Raw genomic sequence first — 11542 nt, forward strand, 5'->3', positions numbered from 1 at the left:
GAATCCCTGGGTGATGCCCATGGTGGACATGCTCAGGTGTTAGCTGAAAGAGTGGAATTTCAAGTCCACTCAGGGGCACCTTAAGAAGAAATGCCTTGCAACCAATGTAGTTCTGACAAATCCACCAATGAAAACCTTATAGAGCATAGTTCTACTCTGAGACACACACACACTCTCTCTCTCTCCAAGGAAGAATAAACAACACTGTAAGTATGAGCCACTAGGATGGGTTCATGACAAAGACCTTGAGTTTCCTCCCTCCTCTCACTCAGGAGCAGCGGCTACTGTCGAGAGCTCCCTTTCTGGGATGTGCGAATAGTCGCTTTTCCAGTGCTGTCAGAGTGTGTCTGGCATTCGGAGGGGATGAGAAAGAGCCTGTGAATTTGGACAGCTGAAGACTTCTTCCCATATGGCCTCACACGCTGGCAGCCTTCGTGCAGAGTGAAAAAATGGAGGAAGCCCAGATGATTGCATAGGGCTCCGGAACAGATGGCGCGGTTCACATAAATACACTTGACATCAATGTACCAGGTTGTGATGATTTTCCCTCATGGTGCTCAGCTGAAGAGCGGACTAACTGGCAATCCTGTGCTGAGAATGGCAAGCAAGCGTGACCTCAGATTAAGAGAAGGTGGGAGTGGATCGCTTCGTGGAGAAAGCTGTGACCTATGACTCAAGGGTCCATGTTCTACTCAGAGATTTGCAGCCTTGTAGGTGACGCTGGAAACCTTGCGCGAGCCCTTCAAAACCACAACCCAAAGCAAAACAACCACAATGGAACTCATGTCTACTGCCCTAGAGTCCACTGACTCAGAGTGACCCTAGGGGACAGAGCAGCTCTGGACCTTGGGGCCTTTGAAGCTGCACATCTTTATGGGAGGAGCTAGCCTCATCTTACTCCCATGGACCAACTAGTGGATATAAACCGCTGACCTTGTGGTTAGCACCCCAATGCTTCCCCACTAAGCCACCAGAGACCTTCAAAAGTGCTGGTCACCCATCTTTTAAAACATGATAATAAGTCCTTCCTTGGAGTAGTTGTGGGTGGTCATTAATGGTTAATAACAGTAAAGAAATTGCCATCAGTAAACATGTCCCATTGTCCAGGATGCCTACACAGAGATGCTACCAAATGGAAATCCTAGTTTCTAGGAATGTCTGCCAGTTGCTATCCCCCTTGGTTCCCCATTAACTCTCCACAACTGCCCAACAAACCCTCCGAGATGATGAGACGTTCTGCTTGTGCTTGTCCACTGGCAACTGCATGTGTGAACTAATGAGCACAGAACTGAGGACCCGAATTTTAACATTTCATTTCATTTTAGTTGCACGTACACGAACTGTAAGTAGCTAAGTGACTGCCAATTGGACAGAGCAGCTCTATTCACTTCAAAGCTCCTAAAGTAACTTCATGGAGACGAGGTAGAGAGGGAAACAGAAAGTCAATTAATTCACCAGTCTTTGTGATTAAAGCAGTTTTCTCCTTTGGGGAGTTATTGTTGTTGTTGTTGTGTTTTAATTGTTGGGAACTAGAACCAGGGTATGAAGCAAGAGGTTATCAAAAGGGAGAGGGAGGGCAAACATTTCTATATTATTTCCATTTCTTTATACGGGCATTGAAGGGAGAAGACATCTAAACTCCTTAACAAATGTAAAGCTCTTCTTTACCAACTTGAGAAAACAACTAGCCTGGGAAGATTCAAGAGAAAATTAGGCTCAGGTCTGTCAATTCCCAGATCGCCTCTTCACAGAAGCACAGGCGCAGAATCTGTCATGGAACTGCCAGCAGACCTGCCTCTGGTGGTCTGCCTTCGGCTCTCTGGGCCGTCCCCGCAAAATGCATCACCGGATAACCGAAGAGCAAGCAGAGTCACAGGGCAGAAACTAAGGTGCTGCCTGTCTTCCAGGGCGAGAACATTCTCTTTTTACCCTTTAATGTGCATCCGCAACAAGGAACACATCATGCACCAGCCCCCGAGCCCTCACCTTGCTGCCTCCCCTCAGCATTGCCATGGCTGAAGACGGATTTCACAAAAACTTGGCTTTTCTCTCCCTGGTCTGGGTTCTTGTCCTGGAAGTGGACTTAAAACTCGCACGTGCTATTGAGAGCTTATTCTTCCTGTTTGCCTTCACTTACTCTTACCCTGTCTGCAGGGCATCCGCTCTGGAGTGTACACTTCTTGGGGGTCCTAGGCTCTACGGCAGTGGTTCTCAACCTTCCTCCTGCCGCAACCCTTTCATACAGTTCCTCATGTGGTGCTGACCCCCAACCATAACATTATTTTCGTTGCTACTTCATCACTGTCATTTTGCTACTGTGATGAATGGTCATGTAAATATGTGATATGTAGGAGGTCTTTTCATTGTTACAAATTGAACATAACTAAAACATAGTGATTTATCACAAAAACAATATGTAATTTATTGCTACTTATTTCTAATTACAAATAAATGAAAATTTGCTTGAAGCATGGGTAACAGTCTTAATATAATATGTATTAATATGTGTTTTCCCATGGTCTCGGGTGATCTGTGAAAGGGTTGTTCACCCCCCCCAAAGGGGTCATGACCCACAGGTTGAGAACCACTGCTCTAGTGGGACAGGGGCTTGTAATTCTACCACCTAATGGTGTCAGATGCAGGTCAGTGCTTGAGTAATGCACCTTGATAGCAGACAAGAGGCTATTAGACTCGATGGGATTTTTAATCACTTTTGGATTTTAAGGTACCTTTTATAATACAAGCTATTCCAGAAAACCATGTCCTTTGTCCTCGGAGGATCCATTGAAGGCTATGAATTAGGCTCTGCTGTTTGTGGGAAGTCTTCACAGTGGAGCATGGACTTCTGAGTCCTTTGAAAATGGGAAAACAGCCCTGAATGCAGCTTGCGCTTGATTGGCATGGGAGGAAGAAAGCCAGCATCAGCAATAGGCTTTGGATCCCAGGTTTCTGACAGGAAGAGCCTAAAAATGGTTGTTCTTGAAATATTCACACTGCCCTGCTAATGACCGGGGAGTGCAGATGACCACCCAAGCTGGGGGAGGAAGCCTGCAGCTCAGGGGAAAGCAAAGTATCTGGTGACAGCGGCTCATCCTCAGCCCTGTTTCCACTTGGCTCCACTCTAGGCTAGTTTATCTCCTGGCGTAGGAATTTCCAAAGGAGATTATTTTGGAACAGAAAGCCTTTCATTCTGTTCCCAAGTTCACCCCAGCATTAAGCTGTCGACTACATGAATAGCAATTTAATGATATTGGAATGCTAAACTAGTCATAATAAAAATGCCTGCCACCAAGTTAGAGTCTACGATAAACAGCACTTCACAGCAGTGATTCTCCAAGCGTGGTCCTCAGCTCAGTCGCATCAGCCTGACCTGAAACTGGTAGAGACGCACATTCTTGGGTCTTCCTCTAACCCACTACCACCCAGTCAATTCCAACTCTTCTGAGAACACGCAATCTGCATGGGAGCAGACACCTCATCTTTCTCTGGCAGAGCCCCTGGTGGGTTTGAGGGTTGCCGCCCAACACCTAAACCTCAGCACCACCAGGACCCCTTCAGGCCTTCCTCTAAATCACAAAATTTGCACCTCTGGGAGAGGAACCCAGCAGTCTGCGTTATAAAGCAGACCCCACGTACTTCTGAGGCACCGAAGTTTGAAAGCCATGACTTTGAACCAACAAACACGCAGGTGAAACTATTCTCTGCAAAGAGAACTGAATGAGTCCAGTCTGACTCGGTTCTAGATATAAGATCTGACCGAGCACTGAGGACGTCCTGTCACACATCCCTGGTTCTGAGTTCTGAGCAATCTTCCTCTTGTTCCACCTGAGATGGGATCAAGCCACCCCCTGCACCTTGGGCGGTTCCTGGGGCTGAGGTGGGCTGGCGGTCCTGAGCTAGACACGCGCATCTGCTCCTCAGTGGGAGCTGGAGGGTGCAGAGGGCAAAGGGGATGGCTGGAATGCTGGGCATTCCCCTCGAGTTTGTCGATCCCTTCCTTGGTGTGGAGCAGAGAGTCCGTACTCTTCGATCACCATCTCGCAACCAAGCATCTCAACAAAGGCAGCACATATGAAATGAAATGAAATAGAAAATGGCATCCTGAATGGTGAGTCCCAGGGATGACGAAACACAGTGTGTGACGCCCCACCAATAATGCCTACGTCCCGACGCCAAATTCTGAAATCCTTCCTCTGGATTACAGTGCTGAGGAACCAGCATCTTCTCATCACCAACGCTCCGGCTGACCCAAAGCCGTTCCTAGTCTCCCTCAGCTACCTTCCAGACCAGATTGTAAGGAGAATTATAAAGATGTTATTTGTCCAAACGATTTGGAGGTTCTCGGGTTTCTGGCTGACAGCAATGTTTGCTCACGTGAGATTGTCTTCATGCACCCTAAGGACACAAGGGCAGAACCGTGTCAAAGCTTCAGACGCACCACATCCTCTTAGGGAGTGTGTCGTCAAGAGAATCCTCCAGCCGAAGAGAGATGGAAACGCAAACTCTCCCTGCAGGAACTTCTCTCGCTTTAAATGGTACCTCTCATCACGACCTATTCCACCCACGTAGTCACATGCCATAGGCACTGCAGACTGTCGCTAATGTTTCAAAGACTCTTTCAGAAGCTATTTTTAAAGCCCCCAAACATTCTAGGTTGCTATTTGGTAAAGCACTTTTTAAGGAAGAACAGCATACTCTATAGCCTCCCCACCCTCCCCCCACCCTTAATAAAATGCATGTAAGCAGTAGTTAGCCAACTCACCGAAAGACTGAATGCAGCTGTCAATGAGATCGTCCAGGCTGGCTCCTTTGGTTAAATGACCCAGGGACACCATCATTCGGAGCTGGGTGACCTGAGCCAGGCTGGGATGGGAGGGAATGGGACTGCTGGGTGGCTTTGCCTCTAGTCTTGCTTTGGGAGCAGGTCTGCTGCCATGGGCAGGCTTCCTGGGGAAAGAGAGAAGGCAGCAAGTAAGCAGAGAACAGCAGCCAGCCCCGGGGAGCTCTTTCTGCAGACTGGAGAGGAAAGGAGGAGAGATAAAACAATTAATCCCGGGAGTCGGGTTGATAGAAGACACAACCCTCCCACTTGGCAAATGCACCAAATGGACCGGTTGGCTGTGAATGACACATCTCCCCAGTAAATAATGAGGTGCGATTTCAGGGTTTCAATTGGGGCTCTTCTTCCTGGGGTTAGGCTGTCCTGCTGTGTCCTAGTTCCTGAAAGGGCGAAGAGGCAAGACTGGCTCTTGGCAAACCCTTAGCTCCTAGCAATATTAAAAAAAAAAAATCCAGCTCATGGGCCACATTGACTAGGGCTTTAAAGAATTGTGTAAGTTGATTTTGTCTGGAGCGAACACAGTTCATCTGGGGCAGTAGCTGGATGCTGAATAAGGTCAAGAAGCCTTAAAAACACCTTTAAAGCACAAAGGAGGAGAAGTTAAAGCCAGGGGAGCTGCGTGCAAGAGCTGGCAGATTACTGGGGTGGGAGTGAGATTTCGAGTCAGGCCTGCCTCTCACACAGACCTCACTTGGTTTCAAGAGCTCAATTTCCACCTTTGATAACAAAGCGCTCCGTGGGGGCCATTCTATCAAGCCCTCATTTGGGTCCTCCCCAAATGAAAAAGAAAGCAGAATGTAGGAGAACTCTGTCCCAGAACTAAGGGTGAAAAGGCAAGACTGGATCTGGAAATGCCTTCGATGCCCCACGGGTCACCTTTGTCCATGCACAGCTCTGTCTTTGGCTGTGACCTCCCCAGTGCACGGCAAATTGTTTGGAAAGCGACAGGCTGAAGATTAGGCATTTTATTTCCCCTCCATAAAGATAGCAGACCCACGCACACATATACACTCATATCTATATAGCTCGAAGGTTACCTAGCCTTGCTTCTCCGAGCATATTGCTAGTTTTCCACTGAGGCTTTGGAAAGTCCATTATTTGCTATCGAAAGGGAGACATGCAAACAAAAGCATAGTGCGGAGCCGGCACTTTAGCTACTGAAGACAGCTCAAGATAGCTAACGTGGTAGCGAGGCTGAAGATTAGGAGAAACACTCAATGGCATCAATTCATCAATCAGTAAGCGCAGTTCTCCGAGAAAGACATGTTGGTAGGCCAGGCTCGAGTCGACCACAAGGAGATGTACTCTGGAAACCACACCATGCATTCTTTGTGTGCTCGGTTTGGGCATTGCTGATATAGAAAGGAACCATAGAGGTTCCTCAACAAAGAAACTAAATCGACTGGAGAGTCAGACCGAAGCCAGCACTGCTCTCTCTGGATGCCAGGCAGATCAAGATGTGTGACAGGCCTCAATCAAGTTGTTGGCTATTATTGATTTCTAACCAGGTCCGGTGCTAGCCCAAGCCCAGGTGAGTATGTAAAACCAAGAAAAAATAATAAGAGGCCGAGGATTGAGTAAGTACAATATGGCAGCCACTTTGCTGGGAATTTGCATGATCTATAAAGCTCACAGGCCAGAGCGTTGGTATCTCCCTTTTATGATGACGAAATGGAACCCAAAGAGATGAAGTGAGATAACAGAGGCTGCCAACACATCTACAGCCTCAGGGGTATTTGTTCTTGGTGCCTTTCTGGTTTGAATATTTGTCTTTACTGGGCCCGAACTGGGCACCATTCACTACATCTCACCTAGCAAGCAGATCCAAACAATCAGGCTGAGGGTGGGGGTGGGGATCAACTGTATTTTTTAAATAAGCAAAGTTCCCACAAAGTACAACTGATAACGTCCGAGCTGAATCTCAAACCCAGTCCTCTGCAGGTTGCCGGTACCATTCAGAGGAAGAGCCGGACTGTTCCTTCCTAGTCCTTTTCCAAACCCTCCTCTACAGGCGTGGAGGTGCAGGTTCACAGGGGCAAAGACACGCGAAAAGCCAGGCCTTCTGTGCTCTGGGCCACTCTCCCATCCCTTCCCGGAAGCACTGATAGTTCTGTAAATGTGGGGCTGGTGGTCTGGAGTCAGGATTAATCAGTTTGCTACCTTATCCACTGCCTTTCCACCGTTAAGACTTCTGCCAAAGGCAGAGTACAGGGAGAGAGGACAAAAAGGTGGGGCTCTGTAGAAGCCTCTTTCTCTCAGGCTTCCACACCACCTCTCCCTGGTCCCTACAGAAAAGGCAGCCGCAACCAGAGGCTGAGTCCCGGGACAGGGCTATTCCTCCTGAGGCCCGGGAGGGGGCTGCCTCACTCTCTCGACCGGAAAGAGTGAAGGAAAATTCCATTTTCTCTCGTGGTTGGTGGCATCCATCACTCAGGCGTCCTGAGCAGTCCCTGGCCTCTCTTTCTGGCCATGTTCCCTAGTGTCGCCAGTAGGGGAAACCACTTCAGTTTCTAGGGGTGGTTCTTAGAGGCAGACATTTTCACCAGAAGTAGGAGGCGTTGGGGTAGGTTCAGGTGGAAATAAAGAAACAGAAGAGTGTATTTGGGGTGAGGGGGACGAGAGGGAAAGGAGAGGGGCAGGCTGGATCTACAGACCCAGGGAGGCTCAGACGGCGTGGGCAGGAGAAATTAGGGAAAAGAGGAATGATGGCAGTGCCAACTGTAGCCTAACAAGTCTTGGAAGATGGGGAGTTATTTGCACCACAAATTGGGGAACCGCTCTATTTTAGGCAGGATCTTGACTGGGTGCCTTTTGAAAAAAACCTCCAAAGCACTCAGTGTCTTCTGGTGAAATGGATTAGACAAAGGTTGAGACGACGCTTTATGACAGGCAGGCATAAGGTGTTTTAAGGAGCAATCCATAAAGGAATGGCCTCTAAGTTGGTGAAGGTGTATTTTTAAAGATAGCAGCCAAATATTTTCCGGCTAGCTCCTTGGTACGCTTTTGAAAGAAAAAGAGTTAGAGAAGTGAAAGTGGGTTTTGATCGTAAAAGTGGCCAAGGCCCTATGAGGTTTGCTGAACAAACGAACAAATGAGCTCATTGCCCTGGAAGCCGTCCTGACTCATAGCAACCCTGCCCTTATGGGTTCCTGAGACTGTAACCTCCAACTGGAGTCAAAAGCCTCATCTTTCTCCTGCAGAACTGCTGGTGGTCTCAAACTGCTGACCTATGGTTAACAGCCCAATGCATAACTCACTATGCTACTAGGGCTCCTGGTTTGCTAAAGGTTGCCAACTCTCTAAACTGGTTAAGGCGAAATTCCTCTCCAGGCACAGGTACATACGAAGAGCCACAATTTCAGGCTCAATAAAAATTTTTTTTTCTTTTATAAAAATGAAAGCCAGCCGGAAAGAGTCAGGGATGAAAGGGAAGAAGAGAACTATTCATTTCTACTACATTCTTTACAGTCCAAGGTGCCCTTTGTTGACTCCTGGTGAGGACTTCTCCCAGTCCTGCCCTCTCTTTTCAAAGTAGAAACTCAATTTAATTTACTGAACTGAGCTCTCCCGGCCCTCCAAGGAGTGAAAAGTACAGTGATAGGCAGGTCCTGGGGTGGGGGGGTGGGGGTGGGGGGGGAGGATAAGTGAAGATGGTGGCAGTTGGGGGACAGGGAGGAGACGTGCACAAAAGGTTAAGAGCCCTTAAGACCAAAGAATGCAGGTAAATCCAGCGGAGAATTGCTTCCTGCCTTTACTGGGTATGGGTGTGCAGGTTGGGCACTACACATTCAGGTATCTGTGAAATGCACTACTTGTCCCACCCTGTGCAGAAGGCAGGCAGCTGTCCAGGCAATTTCCCTGTTCTGGAGCCTTGGGTGTGTGTGTTGTGTGTGTGGGGGGGTGGGGGGGTGGGGGGGGTGCAATCTCAAGTTGCTGGTCCCTTCATGCCTTTCTCCTCCCAAGAGCCCTTTCAGTCACGGCCACCTTCCTTCATCTTCTGTCGCTCCAAGAGCCTCCTACAGTTTCTTGCTAGAAATGTTAAGGGGTGGGGGGTAAGGTTTGGAGATTGCCACCCGGAAGGTTCTAGGGGGATCTGGAAACTTCACAGGAGAAGGTGCAGCCAAGCGGCAGCCCCGTGGCTGGCTCCTGGGGCTCGAAGCCCAAAGCAACACACGCTCGTGGCCTGTGCGGCCGCCAGATGGCACTGCCGACGGCCCGTGCTCGCAGCAGGTGCGGGTGGCGCGGACAGTCCGCGCGTGGGAGCCCCGGTGCCCAGCAGTGAGGCCCCGGGGGAGGACGTGGGCAGACACGAGGGCAGTGAAAGGCTTTCGGGCCTCGCGATTAGGAATTGACCCTGGCAAATGCTGGCTCCGCAGCGGCATCACCGCAAACCTCAGCTCCCTCGCCCACCAGGCGGGCACGGCTCGCACGCGCCTCTAGCTCGCCCCCCTACCCCCCCACCCCCCGCACTCCAACCGGAGACCTTGACCTCCCGCCGCCCCCCACGTCGGGCCAGCAACTTCCTGTCGGAAGAGGCTACCTGGCCGCCCAGCACGTCCCGCCACCCATCAGCAACAAGACCTCAGGGCGCCACCCGCCCAGAGGCCCCCTCCCCAAGATAGCCAGCAGGTGCAACCGGGCACCGGCTCGGCCGCCGTCGCCCCTACTCACCGCGGAGCCTCTCTGACCTTGCCCAGGGTGCCCATGACCGTGGCCTGGCTCCGGAGCCGGCTCACCTAGCGCGACGGCACGGGCTCGGCGGGGCGCGGCGCATCGCCTGGCCGCCGCCCGCCCGGGCCTCTCCGCCCCCAGGCCGCCAGCCCGCCGGTCCGCCCTCCGGCTTGCCCCCCGCTCTCCGCGCCCCGCGAGCCCCGTGGAGGAGCTTGCACCGGCGGCGCAAACTTTGTGTGAGCGCGCGCTCGGGTCCCGGCCCTCGCCCTCCCACACACGCGCGCGCGCGCACACAGGCTGCACACTCGCTCGCCACCGCCACCGCCGCCGCCGATCTTATCGCCGCTGGGCGGGGGGGATGTGTGCTGCTTTTCAGCTCTTCTCCGAAACCCGTCCTCTTTACGCGGCAGTGCCCGGGCCTCCCGCCCCCCAGCCAAGACCTGCTGGTGTTGGGTGGGGGCGGCTCTATCTGAATCCCATCCCCACCCCCCTCGCCCTATAAGCACCCTCCATCGGACCCGGAGGAAGTGGGCTGGATGAAGCGACCCTCGTGGGACGCCCCCTCCCTTCTCCTCCCTCGCTTTGTTCGCACCGGTTCAGCCTTCGCCTGGGAGCGCTGCTGGCAGCGGCGTCTCTGTTGGGGCTCCCCAGAACCCCTTGTCCTCTGGCAGGCCTGTGTGGATCTCAGAGCGGCCACGGGGGTTCGGGCTCAGGGTGACTACATCACATCTGCACATTTGGGTGCTTTCTTGGTGGCAGTTTGCAAGGCTGGGCGGTAGATCCACGTCCAATGTGCCGTGTGTGTGTGTGTGTGTGTGTGTGTGTGTGTGTCTCGGGGGCCAGGCGGGGCTGGAATGGAGGTGCGCTTCTGCAGCGTGATCCATATCGGGTGGGCCATGAGGCAGCTGCCTGGCGCCCGTGGGCGTGGGCGCCTGGGGAGAGGAGGAGGGCGGTGGGAGAGGTGAGAAGGGGTGCTTGGAGCTTCAGAACAGCACCAGGGCAGCAGCGCAGGCGGCCTTACCTCCTGCTCCCCAGCGAGAGTGGAGAGGACCGCAGTGGTTCACGTTGACTTGGGGCCCCCTCTCCACCTGGCACTGTGCTAAGTACTTTCTCTCCCTAACCTCATTGAGGTCACCCCCCACCCCCGCCCAAAGACCCCGCTGTTACAGAGATGAAAACTTACAGGGAGAAGATCATTGGGCTCAGATCACACGTGGAGACGACAGCTACGACCTGGCCGGAGGTCTAGCTGCCTCAGCCCTGGCCATGACCGCTGGGTTTTCTTCAGAACGTTCAGACCATGGTAGCGCTTTTTCTCACGCTCCTTTCCCATCGTGCTCTGGGCCTGCCTTCTGCTGTTGCACATACATGCATTCCGTCAAGACATTTTTTCAAGATAGCTCACAAGCTAGAGCCTCAAAAGAAGTGTGCTACGTGAAAACAGAAACAAAAAAACCACAGCACGTGAAATGGAGCCAGAAACAAGACCGTTTTAAAAATTATGCACCCGGCGTTGAGTCATGGGTACGAACCCCCAGCCATGAAGTCCCTGAGAACTGATGGCGACCCACGTGCTAAAGAGGAGAGTGGTCCTGCAGAGCTCCGGGGCTCATGGAGCTTCTCCATAGCGTGTTCTTGGCAATAATCTTCACGGAAGCTGATCAGGAGGCGCTGCTTCCATGCGTAGTGGTCGAGGGCACCGGCTGGACCATCCAGTGACTTCAGTTGCTACAAGAAGGACCAACATTTGGTGGGTTTCTAGCAACCAGATGAAAAAGGGAGGCTTTGTCTAATATCACCCGCAAGGCTCCCCTCCCCCCAAATGACTGATGAGAATAACTCTTCATACTGAGACCAGAAAGATATTTATTCAGAGGGTTTTCCTGAAGAAGACATCAGGAGATATTAAAAAAAATGAGTTGTTCAATTGCAGTCATCAATGGGCGGTATAATGCAGGGGTTAGAAAATATTAAAAAATGACGCTCTTCTTCACTTACGAGCTCTAATATTCAAACCCTTTTAGACCATCT

The 11542-nt window shown here is 51.5% G+C and overlaps 1 protein-coding gene across 1 annotated transcript in view; it reads right to left on the reverse strand.

The window, feature by feature from the left end:
• RASGRP1 (RAS guanyl releasing protein 1) overlaps positions 1 to 9546 on the reverse strand; it is a 62108-nt gene extending 52562 nt beyond the window's left edge. The window contains exons 1-2 of the mRNA XM_075532286.1: positions 9512 to 9546; positions 4763 to 4947 (exon numbers count right to left, since the gene is read on the reverse strand). Coding sequence (XP_075388401.1) covers positions 4763 to 4947; positions 9512 to 9546 — 220 coding nt within the window. The remainder of the gene's footprint in view (positions 1 to 4762; positions 4948 to 9511) is intronic.
• Positions 9547 to 11542: the final 1996 nt, after the last annotated feature.

This window comes from Tenrec ecaudatus, chromosome 14 (genome assembly GCF_050624435.1).
Source record: "Tenrec ecaudatus isolate mTenEca1 chromosome 14, mTenEca1.hap1, whole genome shotgun sequence".
NCBI lineage: Eukaryota > Metazoa > Chordata > Mammalia > Afrosoricida > Tenrecidae > Tenrec > Tenrec ecaudatus.